Source organism: Anolis sagrei, chromosome 4 (genome assembly GCF_037176765.1).
Source record: "Anolis sagrei isolate rAnoSag1 chromosome 4, rAnoSag1.mat, whole genome shotgun sequence".
Taxonomy (NCBI): Eukaryota; Metazoa; Chordata; class Lepidosauria; order Squamata; family Dactyloidae; genus Anolis; species Anolis sagrei.
This window is the reverse complement of record NC_090024.1, coordinates 138,010,147-138,028,678: the sequence shown is the minus strand read 5'-3', so window position 1 is coordinate 138,028,678 and position 18,532 is coordinate 138,010,147. Positions and strand designations below refer to the sequence as shown.

Genomic DNA, 18,532 nt, shown 5'->3' with positions numbered 1-18,532 from the left:
TTCACTTCCCACCTCGAATCACAGATATATGGTTAAAGGTAAAGGTTTTCTCTTGACATTAAGTCTAGTTGAGTAAGACTCGGGGGTGGTGGTGCTCATCTCCATTTCTAAGCTGAAGAGCCAGCGTTGTCATAGACATCTCCTGACTGCACAGAGCATTGTTACCTTTCCGCCAGAGTGGTACCTATTTATCTACTCACATTTGCGTGTTTCCGAACTGCTAAGTTGGCAGAAGCTGGGGCTAACAACAGGAGCTCATCCCGCTCCGTGGATTTGGACCACTGACCTTTTGGTCAGCAAGATCCACAGCTCAGCCGTTTAAGCAGCTGTGTCACTGTGGCCCCATGAGATATGGTTGCTAACACATAAAGCCAGCCCCTTGTTTCTAACAATAACTATATTTTCACTGTAACTGGTTGGCATAAACCTAGAGTGTGATTCAGATAAATTCAATGAATTTCATTCCATGCTTAGTTATTACACCTTACAGCATTTCAGCTCCCATTTGCTTTGGTTTGGAGAATTATACTGGTTTGTGAACCCAATTTATCCCATGGAAACTTCCAAATTACTTCAACCCCCATTACAAGCTATTTATACCACCACCGTCTGATTAATTCTAATATACTGAGTATGGAAGCGATAAACTCATAAGATATCTTCTTTTAGCTGAAGTCTGAACACTATCCACATCAGCCCCCACCAAAGGAAGAGGGGAGACTACTAAAACCACACTAGCCAAAAGGCTCAGTGGATATGATGTCAAGGGGATTGAGCCATGCTTCTGAAGTCACATTGTCTTCTGGTGGTTTGCAGGGATGTGCATCAGGAAAATACTTATTTTTTCACACTGGCAGCAAGCGAGGAAGAAAAGGAAATAATATTGAACTATTAGGAACCCTTCCTTACTCCTGCTCGTGTTATAACTGAAAGGCCATGAAGAGCAGATAATCAACCCTTGAAAGGCCATATAGATTTGTGTGGGAATCAGATTTAGGGTTGAAAATAGAATGGAACTCAATCTGGAAAACTCAAGCATATAAATCAATCTCAGCACAACTGGGAGAAAATACTCTGAAAATTTTACATAGATGGCACCACTCAAACTAGTACATACAATTAATAATTAATGCGACCCGACCACTATCTTCAGCTAAAGGAGTATGGATTTTTTAAATTAAGAACTATTATTGCCATATTTTATTGATTGTATTGATCTTGTTATTCTTATAGATTTCATTTTAAATGTGTTACTGGTTTTCATGTTGTCATATTGTATTTTATATGTTGTACGGCACCACTGTGTGCTTGTAAGCCACCCTGAGTCCCTTTGGGAGATGGTGGCAGGGTATAAATAAATGATGATGATAATGATGATGATTATCATTTTCATTATAGAATCCTTAAGCTATATTGGAGAAGGTGCGGTGAGATAAGGGACTGGAGCCAGATTTGGCTAAAAAGGACCAACGTTCTGGGATGAAGTTCTATCATGGATTGGCCAAATAATGGGAGAAGCAGTGCATTTCAGAGGAGCTCTGTTTGTGATTTCTGTGTTCAAAAGGATGAATAAATATCTGGTAAATAAAAATCTTATACTGCTCATGTTATGTGCTGCAAGACTCAAAATAATGAAAACCTGGAAAAAGCTACGAGATTGGACAATGAAGAATTGGTTAAACAGGATACGGGTGGTAGCTCTATCGGAAAAGTTAACCTATAAATTAAGGTTACCAAAAGGAGAACTGTAAGACCTATTTGATAGCACTTGGAAACAATTTATTAGCTTTGTGTGAAAAAGCAATGGTGAATTCAAACCATTAATTGATCAACCACCAAGAAAGATGGTAGTTGATCAATTAATGGACACATTACAATAATTATATGTAACGAATAAAATTGGAATAACATAAAAATAACACCATTGACAATGCTGTATTTTTACAATGCTATGTAAGTAATGTGATCGTTGGAGGTATAAATCTGGGAATGGAAGATATAATAACACTATTGCATTACATGTTTAATGTTTTGGAATTTTAAAATATTTAATAATGGTATAAAATTATAGCCACACAGATTATCAACCCTTGTTGTGGTAGAGAATCCCCCCATGACCTGCCCTATGAAGATGTTTAGATCAGTATTCCTTATCTGCTAACCACTGTAAGAAAAGTGAAACAGGCACCACTTTTATTAAGCAGTATCAGTTGTAGAATGGGTTCTGGCAACACCACAGTGCAGGAACTGCCACATTGTTTATTCTTGAGGAGTTGCATGGCAGGCGTAAGCATAACAAGCCTGCTTTCTCCAACCCTATGTGGAGTAACTTTCAAAAACACATAAACCCTGCAGCAGTGGTTCTCAACCTGTGGGTCCACAAGTGTTTTGGCCTACAACTCTCAGAAATCCCAGCCAGTTTACCAACTGTTAGGATTTCTGGGAGCTGACGGCCAAAACATCTAGGGACTCACAGGTTGAGAACCACTGCCCTACAGGAGCAAAATTGTGGCAGCTGATATACAAACAGTTGGCTTCTCACTGGTGGCTGATGAATCTGTAGACCTATCTTGTGATCTGCATACTATGGCATGTGGGGAACAGTCTGGCTTCTGTGCATGCTTGATGATAGCTGGGTTACCTGTAAAGAAAGGAAAGAAAATAGGGAAATGATGACCAAAGCCTACTGTAAATGCAGATACTAGATGTGAACAAAATAAAAAGCACTGATGAGGAAGGATGCCTTACTGATAGATATTGCATTTCACATAACTCAGCCAGCCTCCCTGCTCTCCCAAATAAGGATGAACTCACCTGTTAGCCTTCCACTACACATCTGGAGAGATAGGTGCTGCTCCAGATGTAATACTCACTCATCAAATGTTGTGAACTGCATGGCATTTCTCTCTCCTCTTTCTGTTCCGCTGTAGTATCTCCTGGTTCTGATTCTGTAAGATTAAAAAAATATAACAGAGGTTTGCTATGCTAACAACAGATGGAGAGCACTGCTTGCTTTTCAATAAAGGCATTTGTAAGGTTTGCATTAGTTTTCCCAACGTGTGGTATGAGCGCACTGAGCCTTGCGCCCAATCCTTGCAAAAAAGAAGCCTCCCTAGTGTTACAGAATCTACTCAGACAGTATAGTTTGGGGTTTTTCCGGAAGTGCAGTAGTAAAATCCTCTAGCTATGGGTGTTTCTCATTTGAACATCTTGAGTGTTCAAGACTCATCATCTGTATAGATCCCCCACCCCACCCCCGGTAACTCTCTTGCTTCCCAACCCCACCCCAAATTACCTATGCAGTAAGCCTTGTCTTTCAATCCCCAGTTGCGGCAGTGGCGTTGAGGCTCCTGGTGCATGTGTGTGTCTGGAATCCAGAAGCAGAGTACCTGTAAGGGGTCTGAGAGCACAACGGTTATCTATCTATCCTTGCTGAAGTTATGGCTTGCACTGGCTGTCTGTTGTTGCTATAAAGTCCCTTTTTAATAGGCTTGCCAAATACCCTGTTTTACAGACACAGAATAGCAGTACATTTTAATTAAGCAAAGGAATCAATTTTCGCCCAATTTCTCCATTCTTCTCATTATCCTAATAGTGTTGTGGTACTTAAAATAGTGCAATACACATAATAAAAGTGTAAAAATCTGTATGTGCATGGTATGTCCACTTACACAGACAAGCTCCCACCTCCACAAACAGCTACAGATCATACTACGTAGGAGACACCAATGGCTCTCCCTCCAATGACATTGCAGGTTATAGTGAGCACCCCATCCCAGTGTTCCTTTCTCTCTCAATTTGTATGGAATTTGCATGAGCCTGCCCACTGCCTCTCCCTTAACCCTTTCCTACTCTTTTCTATGGCGCACAGCAAACAAGAGGAATTGACCAGCAACTGAACATACTGGAGGAAGTCAGGGGACTGACTCAAAATAATGGAAGTTGTAGTTCACCCTGAATCACGTCACAACACTGTGACTCCCACCAATAATGGAACTGGAACACATGTGGCACACAGAACCCCCATGACCAGGTTTGAGGGGAACTGACCTCAAATTATAGGAATTGTAGTTCACCTACATCCAGACAGCACTGTGAACCCAACTCAAAATGGCCAACTGTGCATACAGGTGGGATTTGGAGGAGATTGACCTTGGCATATGGGAGTTATAGATCACACTTTTCCAGAGAGCACTGAACCCAGCCAATGTCGGATCTGCACCAAACCAGGGACACAGACCCAACATGGTCAACTGTCCATACAAGCCTGGTTTGGGGGTGATTGGTCCATGATTTTGGAAATTGCAGTTCACCCACATCTTTAAGCATTTTCTAATGGGAGCATTCATTAAAAAAACTCCCAGAAAAGACTGGCTTTTTCTAAGAAATAGAGCTACAAATTACCAAACTCTAACATCCCCCCCAAAAAACAATCCCTTCTTCAAATAACCCAGGCATTGCTGGGTCCCCAAACTTAGTATTATATAACTATGTGAAGGTACAGGAGAATTTTGTGGCAATTATACCCAAACAAAATCCTGCATTTCACCATAGAATTGTTGCATTTTAATGCCTCTTTTTTGCACAAAAGGGAGACGGTGACCATCATGTGAAGAAAAAATGTGCCTTAGCTTCCCTGGTTTCTTTTTAAAAAAACAGTCTTATTTCTGAGTTGGGAGGAAGGAAGAGGGAGAACCCCAGCTGGCTATGTTTTGTTTTTTTTAAACGGTCTTACTCCCAAGAAGGGAGGAGGAAAAGCCCCAGCCATCTCCAGTTTATTTGGTTTTCAAAAACTATCTTACCTCTGAGGCAGGAGGAGGATTAATGTAACCATTAAGCAAGGAAAGAGACTCCCACCAATCACTAACAATCTTCTCTTTTAGTATTCTGATCCATGGGATCGAACTAAGTATTTCCCTACATTTCCTGAAATCAGCTTCCTTAAAGTCAAAAACGCATTATCTAACTACTCTCAGTTTCCCCTTTCCTCTGTTTCAAAAATTCCAGAAAAACATGGTCACTCCCAACTAAGGATTCCACTCAATTGACCAGGTCATCAGAGTTGGTTAGGATAAGATCCAAAATAGCTAATCCCCTTGTTGCCTCTTCCACGTTCTGGACAAGTGAGGTATTTCTTGGACTTTTGTATTCTTGGCAGAGTTTGTTTTTCAAGAAATATCAGACTACTTGAATTTCCCATTACTACTCTTTTTCTGCATGTTTTGGTTATTTGTTCAAGGATGGTTTCATCCAGGTCTTCAGTCTTTTTCAGTTCTTGCTCCCTTAATTCTTACCCAGATGCTTTCAACCTGGTTACCAAGGTTTGAGTTCTGCATCTTTTCACAGGTGTAAACATCCTGGACATATAATACAACTCCACCCTTTTCCTGTTTAGTCTACTTCTCTGAAACAAATTATACCCCTTCATTACTACATTCCAATTATAGGACTCATCCCATCAGGTTTCAGTTATGCCTATGAAATTGTAACCAATTTGTTGTGCTAAGAGTTCCAGTTCATCTTGTTTATTTCCAGTATTCTGCACACTAGTGTAGAGACATCTAAGTCTATGGGACATTCCCCCCAGCTGTTTATTTAAGAAATTATAATTCAAATAAAAATTCTATGTGTTCCTCAGCTAGCTACAGCCTGAGAAAAATTTCATTAGACAACATCTACACTGATAAAAGCAAGTAGTAGTAGTAGAGCTCGGTAGTAAGAATGAATACTTACCCAAACCTGAGTCCCTATCTGAAAACTCAAGTACAACTCAGGATACCATTATCTCAGTCTTGCTTCTCAATAGCACTACTTTGGTTCCCTTTCAGTGAACATTCATTACCTCAGCTTATTATTAGAGTGGGGACGTGATTAAACCATATATGGATGACCATGGATCAAGTAATAACATACAATCCTATATATGTAAACATTAGGTATACTTGTATCATTATGTCAAACACTGAAATTTTAACCGCATTACTACACTGATCAGAAAGAACAAGAAGTAGATGAATGGAAATGTTTCCCAGAAATAGCTACAATTCACAAGGCACAACTTCATATGAATTCATCTTGTATTTCAACAGTTATACCATGTTCTATTGTAAAGAAATTAAAAGTACCACTACCTTCATTCTCAGATGTAGGAAAGAGTGGTGTATAAAGAGCTTTCTCCCACCAGCACTGCTTTGCTTGATTGTAGCTTGTTTTCTCAAGATCATTATTCAATACGGGGAACTGTTTTGAGAATAACTGTATTTTAGTTTAAGAGAAACTACTACAGTACAATATATGCTTATGATTACAGAGTGGTCTGTATCCAAATTCACTTTGGATGCAAAGAAAAAGTTACTAAGCTATTCCACAGAGTGGTGTATATACCAGCTAGTCCAATTAAAATATGTACAGGAAAATCTTAAGCATGTCTACTCAGAAATAAGGCTTATCTTGCGTAAAACGTGCAGCACAAAATTGCAGATATAGAGTATTTTTTAAAAATCAGCATATGAAACAATACTATACCTGATTTCTCCTACCAGAGAAGAAAATAATGTTTGCAATCATATATTATTTTGTTTTTGTATATGACCATTCTGTTTTTCTCCCTTTATCTGGAAAGTGGAACCTAATGGTTATTTTACTGTACTGTATTTCACTGGACTGTAACTCAATCAAAGTTTGAGAGATATGTTCAAGTTTCAAAAAGGTTATCACTTCCCCATATAACTGAACAATTTGAGAGGGGCATGTAATACTGAATACCTGTCCAGTTTGATCACTGCCTATGTTGCTTGAGTAAATAAAGCTGAGCATGATCACAAAATTTATTAAAGAAAATTAATATTAATATTAATTAATTTTAAAGAAAAATGACATCCTGGGAATGAGAAAAATAGGACTCAAGTGAAACCGGAAGAATAAAAGCAGAGGAAGAGAAAGTTGAGAAGGAAAAACAAGGAAGTTAATGTGGACTTTATTTTCTCTGCCCTATCTGGACCTAGATACAAGGCTTATCTATGTTTACACATTCGTAGAGCCACTTTTACATTCATATTTTGTATTTTTAGGTTCTACACTGAAACAGTACTTATTGTTATTGTACTTTATGAGGCCTGATAATTTACAGTCTATTTTGTACGTGCTTTTTAACCGTGTTTTATCTGTTATTTTATTGTGCTGTGTTTTTATGATTGTATATTTCATTGAATATTTGCCTTTGTATTTGGAAGCCGCCCTGAGTCCCTTTGGGGAGAGACAGCGGGTTAGAAATAAATAAATCATCATCATCATCATCATCATCATCATCATCAATAAAACAAAAGGAAATACTGCTGCCTGAAAATACTATTACAACTTAAGTGGAAATAGGAAGAAATAATAGCATGCCTCAAGTACTGTATTTTCAAAAGGGAAATTTTCTGCAACAGCTGAACCTGTGGATATTCAAACTAGTTCCAGGAAATAAATGCAAACAGATTCTATGAGCTAATGGTGATGACAATCACAATTAAGGATTCTCCAATCTTAGGAAAGATGTCAAATGAGGTAAGGGTGGGGTGTCATTGTTTCTATTGTCAAATCAGTTTTATAATCACAAAACTACATAATTTATTGCCTCCACATATTAGAGCAATGTCGGAGTTGCAACCTTTTGTAAAGGTGCTCAAGACTTGGCTGTTTGGTTGTGCATTTAAGTAATCGGATCAAATTTTGCCATAGTTACTGCTGAATGTTTTTATGTTGAATTTTTTTATGTTGAATGTTTTTATACTGAATGTTTTATATTGTGTAGAAGCTATTTTAAATTGTAAGTCGCTCGGAGCACTTTGGTGGAGAGCGACTAATTAAGAAATAAAGTGATGATGATGATGATGTGGGCCAGAACATACAACAGAAAGCTTACAAGCACAGAAAATATTTTGATTTTATTCCTGCTCAGATCTGTTTTTGCTTTGTAATCTGAAACGAGTGACATCACTCAAGATACCATGAAATGTGTATACATTTGGAAGGCTCAATACACTTCTACTTTGGAAGCCCTGGGAAATTTAGTCTGTATGGGCAGACATCACTGGGTTTAAATGTGTATCTCCTTTTACACAAAAGCAATTAAATATGACAATCAACATCCAAACCTGTAATTTTGTTTCAAGCATGAAAATTCTGATATTCAATAGTAACAACTCGATTCAAGGCTGTTTACTTAATTCTTCACAAAGGCAGCCCCTGGGTTACAAACATCCGATTTCTTACTCGGGACATTTACACATCTTAACATTAATTTGACATCTGCCCAATATGCCTTTTGTAATAACATAGAGCTGATTAAATTGTGTAAACCATGTTGTATGATTGCATATAAATAAAAGCTTCACTGTGCCTCTCTTAGGAACATACCTCTTTTAGATGTGCTGAAGAAACAGGATTCTCTTCATATGAATGACCTTTACAGCTGCAAGACTTGTCTTCCTCTTCTCTTGATTCCACAACACTGCAACTGGCTTCAGAATTTTCACCTGCCGTTACATCTTGCAGGTCTTTCATACTGCACTGTGAACAAGAATTCTCATTTTCTAGCAACAGTATTCCAGATGATTCTTCCTGGGAATCCAGAGATGTCTGTGCACTCTTTTCCATTCCACATTTTTTTAGTCTAGGAAGAAATTTCCCAGATTCTAGTTCAGATTTGCCATAGTAATGCCCATCTTTTTCTGCATCTTCTTCCAGTGGTTTGAGATCTGCTTGTGGATCATCAAACACTTCAGCTTGAGAAGGAGCAGGAATACTCCCCTCATCTTTCTCTGATTCAAAGTCAGACTCACTTCCACCACACGGAGAAAGTTCAGATGCAGAAATGGGGCGAAAGTGAGTCCTAGGAGAAATCCGTATAGCTCTGTATTGTGTCCTCCCAGCACCGCATATTCTTGGACGAAAAACTTCTCTATCAGAATCAGAGCAAAGGATAGATTTGGGTTTAAAGCAAGGACTGAAGGATGTAATTCCTTCTGGTTCAAATGTACATTCTACATGAAGAACTTGTGAAAATGGATTATTCAAGTCAAAGGAAGAGAATGAATATTCGAGAGCAGACTCTTCACCTTGAAAATTACCACAAGCTTCTAACAAGTCTTCATGGAAGATAAAAGAAAAGCCCCGATTCAATCCATGATCACCGCACTTCAACTGCTCACTTTGCTCAAATGACACAAAGGGTCTCCATAATTGTCTGTGACCAGGGGCAAAGCTGTTTCCTGGTGTCATGAAGACATCTGTACCTGCAATTGTAACTACATCAGAAGCTGCACACTGTAGTAAGTTTCCTTTGGGGTGACTGGGTGGCACCACTGCCCATTCTCCATCACTGTTAAATGTTTTGAGCTCCCCATACACACCCCCAAGAATAAAAGAATTTTCTTTATCTTGGTTAATATTCCATGGTTTGGAAGGTGTAGTATAATCTCCGCAATCCACTTTTGATAAATGGTTTGATGCAAACGCTCTTTTCTCCAAATTTTCTCTCTGACCTTCCCAAAGATGATATTCTGATCTCTGCACTGCTTTTTTAGGATCCTGAAGAATTTCTAACTTTGCATCGTTTAAGCAGCAGCAGTAATGATTTACGTCAGCAGAATATACCTCCTCTTCTATGCCATCTATTTCTACAACTGCTGCAGAATTCCCATCCGTCACATTTGTCCAGATGTCTTTAATAACCCCTGAGCCATAGTCATCTTCGTGTGGACTGCTGTCACTACACACCTGCGTTGTTTCATAGTCTTTATCGTCAGCTTTGTGTTCCAGCTGAATACCACAGACAGATTCTAGTTTGGATTTTTTTGTAAAAATTAAGGTAGGAATTTCTCCTAAGGAACTAATCTGTTCCTGGCAGGTTTCCTCCTGCAAAAAATCTATTTCTTCATCTACATAACTTGAAGATACTCTGGGAACTACATAATTAATATCATCTGAGTTAAACTGAGGGGATTCTTCAAATGGAATATTTAAAGTCTCATTGTCTGAACGTGTTTCTTCAGAATATGACCATGGACTACAAGTTCTTGTTGACAGATTAGAACAGTGTTCATTTTCATCAAAGGCACTATTTTTGGTCCATATTAACAATCTAGACTGCGTTTTCCCAAACATACCAACATTGCTACTAGAATCTGTATTTTCATTTCCTAAGCTGAGTTTTTCAAAAGGAAATGGTAAGACAGAATTACTGCATTGCACTTCAAACACTGAAAAAGAATTTAAACCAGACCCTTCATTAGTATCTGAAAACAGCTCTTGATTGCCTGCAAGCATGTGTGAATTAAGCATTGTGCTGTCTAAGGTGGGGGAAAGCCTAATTGGAGAATCTCCCCCAAAGCTTTCCCCATCTGCATCACCAGAGCTAGAAGATGAACAGCACTCCCAAAATTGAGCTAAGTTACTAAGATCTTGCAAGAACCACCCTTCAGCACCAGAGGTGGCTGAATCTGCCCATATTGCACTTTCCCCTTGCAACTCCATTCCATCAAACACTATGCAACATTCTGCCTCAAAGTCTGTCCCCTCTTTACTTTTCTGCCGAATCATATTCAAAATCCGACTCTCTCCTTGCATCTTGCCTGAGGCACCAGAATCCAACATGGATTGGTCAATATCCACTTCATAGAAGTGCGTTAGTTCTGAAAGATGAACACCATCTGAGTGTGTGTCGTCCTCTGGTTGAGAACACATTGAGGTCCTAGTGAGGCCAATATCCTCATTTAGAACTGCAGGCATTTCCACAAAACGGCCGTCAATGAAAGTACCTGCTGCGAGGTATGTTTTATTAATATTATTGTTGCTAATGCAAAGACCTTGCACAGATTCACCTAATTCCTCTACAGCCTCTGATGTCATATCACATGCATCTTGTCTGTTGCGGTATGTTGTCTCAAGCTTACTTTTTCTGCTCAGGGGAACAAAGTACTCTGCAATTGGCTCAGTATACCATAAAGGCTCTTCCTTATATTCTTTTTCATTTCTGCCATCATAATATAGCTCTTTTCTCTCATAGCTGCCTGCTTCTTTTCTTCTGATTTCTTTAAATGGTCGCTTGCCTCTTTTACACAATTGTTTGATGGATCCATTGCTGCTGCTGCTACTGCCATAATTTTTTCTTTCAGCTTTTTCACCGGCTTTTGCTAAATGCCTGCTTTGTCCGCTTCGTCCTTTTTTGCTCCGGACCTCTCTTGTTTTATGCCTTACTTTAACATATTTTGTAGCTGACTTTAATTCACTCTGATTACCACTAGAATTGGAACCTTCTTCACTTGAGCCAGAAGACCAAGATCGAGGACGAATCTTTCCCTCAGATTTGTGTCGGACTTGCTTTTTGTAGAAAGCAGGTTTCTCTTCAATACTGCTATTCCCAAACTTGTTCTCTTTTTCATCTTTATCTTTTTGCTGGGTGGCTCTCTCGTGTAAAGTGGCAGGAACTCTGTTGCTATTTCGTTCTTTGGATACTTCAGTTTCACTAATGCAGTCCTTTGGAGATGATGTATCTGTGCTAGTTGCTGGGACAGTAGAAGATGAGGAGGAACTGGAGTAAGAACAGATTTTGGATTTATTCCAAACTGTCATAATTTCTTGCAGGCAAACTGGTTTCTGGGAGAGAGGTGGAAATGCTTCATAATACCTGAGAAAAGGAGAAAATCGACATTAAGGTATATGGACATTAAAAGATGGGCGACATTTAACTATACTTGATTTGAGTACTACTCAACTGCACACAGAGGAGCATGTCTACTTTAATCTTCACATTTTTGCTACGGATATCTATGCATGCCAATAGACATGTATTTGGAAAATTCACTACTACTACTACTACTACAACTACAACTACTAATAATAATACATTTTATTTTTTACTTGTTAAATTGTAACTTAACTAAAATTAAATGAAAAATGCAACCTATTATATCAGACATGAAACAAAACATCAAACATCTTGCTCAGCTTATTTTTGCAAAAACAGAATAATTTTTGTACAGCAATGCAGAGCAAAAACCTTTCAACAACTAAAAATACACATTTTATTTGGAAGGAAACTCTGCTATAGTGTTCAATAGGGCTTGCTTCCTAATTACAGATGAGGAGGGCAGCAGCACTAAGTTATGAAACCCTTATTAACAAATAACTGATAGAACATAATCCTACACTGCACCAAAGCATTTAAAGTTGTGAAGGCATTGGATTCGCCAAGAATACAGGTATTTCCATTGCATGTATTCCCTATATTTTCTATGACTGCAGAACTTTCTTACTGCATAGGAATTGATGTAGAGCTTTAAAAAACACTAAGCTTAACTGATTAATTTTTGTTTCACAGAGGGGAAATCGGGATCATTTCTTAAAGCTCTAATGTAGTTCAATAATGGGACACTACAGTCTCTAGCCTCTGGTACAAAGATGATGATCAGGTGTGATAGTGGAGGTAATTGAAACTGAGAAGACTCCACCATCGATAGAGCTAAATTTCTGAACCTGCTGGGCTCTGATATATTTCACTGGATTCCCTGACAAATATCCAGCCTTCTTTACTATTTCCCAGAAAAAATGGCATAGAAGGGACAGTAGAAAGTTTGAGGAGCACTCTTATATAGATATTGTGAAAATAAGACTCTAGTGATATTTAGGCATCCTGGATGTATCATACAAACACAGAAATGCTCTAATTGGATCAGTCAGCCACCAGCCCTTTGTAAAATAGAATAAAGTCTATGCTAGTGGCCCAAGAAAACTGAATGCTCCTGTATGTTCAGGGATGCCAATAGGCATAAAAAATAGCATATTCATAGCATGTTCTGTAATTCATTTTAGGATACAGCTGGTTAAATAGTTTAGATTTTCTTGAGTTTCTTTAAGGAAACAATCACTATACCTCATACAAAAACCTTCTGGTAGTATCACTGCATATATTGTTTCTGAGATCAACCTATGGTTCACCGGGTCACTAATCGTTCCTATCTAATACCCTCAGCTTAAACATCCATTTTGGTACAACACTCCCATTTTGATACTATAAGATAGTCTTATTTAATAACTAAAGGAGAATCTTGCTTATCCAACATAAACGGGCCAGCAGAACGTTGGATAAGCGAAAATGTTGGATAATAAGGAGGGATTAAGGAAAAGCCTATTAAACATACAATTACATTATGATTTTACGAATTAAGCACCAAAACATCAAGTTTTACAACAAATCGACAGAAAAAGCAGTTCAATACACGGTAACATTATGTAGTAATTCCTGTATTTACGAATTTAGCACCAAAACATCACAATGTATTGAAACAGCTGTGGATCCGGGTGGAAACAGACTGAGTTGGATAATACAGAACGTTGGATGAGCAAAGGTTGGATAAGTGAGACTCCACCGTACTACATTTTGGATACTGAAATTTAATGTTTGAAGACAAATATTAATACTGTATTTCACTAATAGGAAAGAAGGCTATGTTGCATTAACATCTTTTAAACTGTCAAGCTCAGTGTTGCAGCATGTTTCTCTTGAGTAAAAAACTAAAATTAAGACCAATGAACTTATTCATATGAGACAAGAATGACTTTATATGTTTATTTCAAGTAATAAATCAAAATAAGTCTTGCATTTACATCTATATAAAATATAAGAATCATTTTTAAGCGATACATACATTTCCACTTGATCCTTTGCTGCAGGAGACAAATCTACTTCAGAAGGCAAAGAGCCCTCAAGCTTTTTGTGGATCTTCTCCCCAGCTGTAAAAACAAGACAGCCCATGTGAAAATGCTCTTTGTTATTTTATACTTATTTAGAAACCGAAACGCAACAAATGCTAAATATTTATATTTAAAATGATGTAATTACACATCATTAATATAATGACAACTACTGGGTTTTAGTTATATTATTATTATTATTATTATTAATAATAATAATAATAATAATCTTCATTTATAACCCACCCTATCTCTCCAAAGGGACTCATTAATTATTAAAATATTAGTTTAGCATGACTAAATTATTATGGATAGAAATCACTGCCATCAACATTCTTTATTTTCATAGCAATATTGAGATGCAAGGTGTATCAATATTTTGAAAAACATTGGAATGCAAGCTGCATGTTTTTTCAATATGTGTGAAAAAAACTAAATTTGTAGAACACTGAACAACAAGGGACTAACAGGAAAGTCATAATCTAAATTACTTCATTGTCAAGCAATTCTGGAGTTAAAATACTGAGCAAAATCCAGATTTCACACCAGCAAAGTCCCCAAAAAGTACATGTTACTAACTTGGGTTAAAATAAATTTAACCTAGTTTGTGTATAAACCTTTATCAAATAATATTTGCCAGAATTTAGAAACTTTCACCAAACATCTGGCTATGGCTATACATTGTTTTTTGTAGTGTGCCAAAAATATCACTGGTGGCATGAAATATTACATATTATTACAAAATTTCACAGCTGCAGTCCTGAAATAATGGAAGCCTTATTCTCACAAACAGCCAATGTCACAGATCTCTCCAGGCTCAGGATAAGGACTCATGAGTGAAGATTTGGCATGTGAAATCAATTTCTCTGAATAGCACACTAGATGTCAAGAAGAAGGTTCTGATTCAATATGTAGATTTGGCACAACTTGGAAACCCTACTTTTAGATAAGAAGGCCCAGAATTCCCCAGCTAGCATTTGGAGCTAAAGCCCAAAATGTAACTTTTTAACTTCTGGGCCTGGAATAAGCCGGTGCCAACATTCTATCACATGAACTCCAACTGGCAGTCTGAAATGCTCCAACCTTCACACAAGATCACTTCATCACATTTTAGAAGGAATGAATCTTATTCTAGTTTGCCATCAACTGAACTATCGTAAGTTGTCATCTGAATATGCCCCAAACAAGTATAACCCCTGAAACTATTTTTTCAAAGGACATTCTCACCTTGCTCACTCTGGAGATCTTTCAGCCTGCAACACAGCTCCTCCACTAGAGTTTCAATCCCAGAGCTCTAAAGAAGAACAAGATCAAATTATACCCTTTTACTGATTTCTAACATGTTTTAAGTATTTAAGGAGGTTCACATGCCTTCTCTCAAAAATCCTTATATAACAGTTGCCTAAGAAATACTGTATTTAATCACACTTTGGGGGGGGGGGATGTGACTATGGGACCTCCCCCAGCTGGCAACTAAAGGAGACCCCATAGGTTTCGCCCACTGGTGCACACAGGCAACCAAGGCCTACGAGGCCTTTCTTGGCTACCAGCAAGGGAGGCCCCATGGGCCTTGTCCACTGGCATGCTGGTGGACAAACAACATCTAGAAGGCCTCCCTTGGCTAGTGGCAGTTGAGGGAGGACTCCTAGCTCTTCTTGGCAACTTCTGCCAACAAAAACTAGGAGACCTCCCTCGGCTGCCACCAGTCAATGGAAGCCTCCAAGTTCTCACGCCTTCATCCACCTGCACGCCTGCCCCTAGGAGCTACAGGGGCTACTCCAAAGGGTAGGCACACGGGTAGGGGTACATCTATTATTTGAGGAATGCAGGAATTGCCATTGTTGGCAAAACCAATAAAATGAAAATGTTTGAAAACACAACAGCATTACAATTTTTTTGTTTGATTATTCCTTGGAAGGGCATGTTCTGGATTCAAAAGATACTTAAGGACCCACGCAAATGTCTGTTCAAAATGTGCTTCCATTCTATTCCAATTTAACAAAAAAAAAAAAAAAAACAACCACTGTCACCTCAACTCCCTTCACCTGAGGTTCCCCACTTGAATTTTGATAAACTGAAAATATTTTGGATTTCAAACTATAGATGGAGAGTACAATCAAGCACAGTGAAAAGAAACCAGCAATTTCTTTTCATTCAAACCTTTACATTTATCTTTATATTTATCTCTACATTGATCTTTAAATAAGCCTATACTGGAATGTAAATATGTTACCCAAAACAATTGAATAAGACATTAAACTATAAAATTTAATTTATCCATGCTGCAGTTTCTTCCTACAATCTGTTTTATTCTGTCACTTGAACACATGGGTGTTCTCTGGTTTGGTTCTGTACCAGAAAAACAAGAGCTAAAACAAGCACTGGATTCCTTCACTCACTTAGCAGAGAAACAAAGAGGAAGTGCCCACCTTTGGATGACATTTATACTTGTTCATTATTGTTTCAAATTCAACAAGATGGAGAAGAAAAGGATTTTCCTGCAAGTCAATATACTGCTACACAATAACAGTTTGGTAGTGACCATAAGTTTATTTTACATAAGAATAAGTGTATATAAATTGCATATATCTCAAATCTTCAAAAGTGTTGTAAAAACACAAATTATCACAAGGACCAAATTAGTTTGGGTAGCCCCTCGGGTAATTAGATAATGGCAGGCTCTAATTACCCGAGGCAGCCTCTCAGGTAATTAGATAATGAAGGATATATGAAAAAGATGAAAATGCATATATATTCCTATTGCAGTAATTATTTAACAAGTGATAGTGTCGTATTAGCTAGATCTATTGCACACTGCAGATTTTAAATATTAATGAAATATTGTATTAAAATTTCAAGTAATTTTCTATTTTTTCTGAACAGACCTGAAAATTGATAGTTAACTTAGTTAAAGCAGATCAATGTGCAAGCACAGCTTGACACTACACAGGTGTAAACACAACACCAGTGAATTTAATTTTCCTAGCACTTGGGAAATAAATGCATTTCTCTTTCATCTTCTACATATGGAAGAATACTTAAAATATGTATTCCTTAATGACTCAATCCCACTTTCCAGAAGGAAAAAAACAAATTAGAAGGGAGGAAAGTACATTTCCCTGTTGTTTATTCTGTAGAATCATAAAAATTCATCATTTGATAACCAAACATATTGAGTTCATGTGGCTGAAAACTAATTCAGTGCGTTATCTTTATGAAATACAGCATGGCATCTCATGTATTTTAGTGCCTGTGTTGATTAGCCAGTTCCTATACACAACAGCTAGGTGTAGTTTTTGATCAAGAGCAACTATAAACTATATTCTATTATATCTACAATGTGTGCTCAAAATCAAGTTAACAAGCCACGAATCACCTAATTGCCATATATACTCATGTATAAGTTGAAATACTTTTGACAAAAAGTCAACCCAAAAAACTTGGGTGTACTTATCCATGGTCAATGTAAGTACTCTCCACTGTGGCACCACTTCTGGCCTTTTTAAAGGCATGGCTACAGTAGCATCATTAAGGGGCTGCAAAAGGGGTGTCACCAAAATAACTATCACTGTTACAACCCCCAGAATCACCAAACTCTGTGTAGAATGTATGGTGTCATCCCATGGGCCTCCTTCTGTACCACAAACCCCATGCTGCACCTTCCCTTCTGGGTTGCTAAGACTGTGAAGGGGAGTGGATTACTCACGAGTAGACCTGGTAAAGGGAAGAAGACTGATCTACCACTTTTCTTCTCACAGGAAAACTACTCATTTTAAGCGCCTCAGAAGGGAAGTGGCTATGCTGACATTCGCATAGCAAAAAGGTCCATGGGGGTGACACCAATCCTCATGACGCCACTGACTGAGAAAATGAAGGCAGCGGTTCATTGGTACTTTCCTCAGAAAAAAGTAGTCAGAGTTGGTGCTTCTTTTAGGCTCTCCCAGGAATTACTAAACTCTCGCCTTTAGCAACTCTACTCAGAGAAGAGAATGGTTCTTTTTTTTTTTTTAAAGAGTCAATATTATAACTTAACTTTTATCAAAAAAGGAACAATCCCTTCTCTAGGTAGAATGCTGAAAGGCCTTTTGAATGCTTGATCAAGAAATTTGTGTCATTGTTCATGATGGTTTTTTTTCTTTTCCACAGAATTATCCTCAACCTATCCACATGTCATATGACTTTTTTTTTACCCCAACCCTGCCCTTGAAGTTGACTTATATATGATAATCTTCGATCATCCTTCTTTACAGCCATTTCAGCAATAAGGAAGATTGTATGCCCACAGTTCCACTTGTGCTCCTTTCTGCTCGTGCTTTACAGAAGATCACACATGCTTTAGGGAGGACTGCTAATGCAAGTTAAGTGAATCAGGCTTTCTAATATTTATACAACACTCAGATTTCACAGTAAATGAGGTTATTTTGAAGATGAGATACTGTTGTAGAAACTAATATAAAAATATGATTTACGAAAAATCCAAATAGGTTTTATCCAATCTAGTATCACAGTTTAAAAATTAAATATAATTAAATGATGCTAATACTTACTTCATCAGAAGCAGAACGAAGACACTGAACAGCAGCCTGTTTTTTCATTTCTTCTAGTGTTAGATCAGAGCATTTCTTCTTACTTTTCCCCCATTTCTTGTAAGCTCCTTTTTCCCAGCCCAGGAAGATGTCATTCTCCTACAAGAAGAAGAGTAAAATTAACTGCAATATTTTCCTCATATATTGCTCACAGGAGGCTCAGAATTTTTTAATGGAACATTTATATACTATATATGATACAGGGTCAC

The 18,532-nt window shown here is 37.8% G+C and overlaps 1 protein-coding gene across 7 annotated transcripts in view; it reads right to left on the bottom strand.

Moving 5' to 3' along the window:
- The window catches only part of KIAA0232 (KIAA0232 ortholog), a 47,669-nt gene that overhangs the window by 3,697 nt on the left and 25,440 nt on the right, over positions 1 to 18,532 (bottom strand). For 6 of the 7 annotated variants that reach the window (XM_060774111.2, XM_060774115.2, XM_060774110.2 and 3 more), the window contains 8 exons: positions 18,285 to 18,422; positions 14,965 to 15,031; positions 13,692 to 13,776; positions 8,401 to 11,671; positions 6,132 to 6,240; positions 3,296 to 3,400; positions 2,874 to 2,948; positions 2,543 to 2,641 (listed from right to left, as the gene is read on the bottom strand). In XM_060774111.2, coding sequence (XP_060630094.2) covers positions 2,543 to 2,641; positions 2,874 to 2,948; positions 3,296 to 3,400; positions 6,132 to 6,240; positions 8,401 to 11,671; positions 13,692 to 13,776; positions 14,965 to 15,031; positions 18,285 to 18,422 — 3,949 coding nt within the window. The remainder of the gene's footprint in view (positions 1 to 2,542; positions 2,642 to 2,873; positions 2,949 to 3,295; positions 3,401 to 6,131; positions 6,241 to 8,400; positions 11,672 to 13,691; positions 13,777 to 14,964; positions 15,032 to 18,284; positions 18,423 to 18,532) is intronic. The other variant, XM_060774112.2, reaches the window with a different exon arrangement.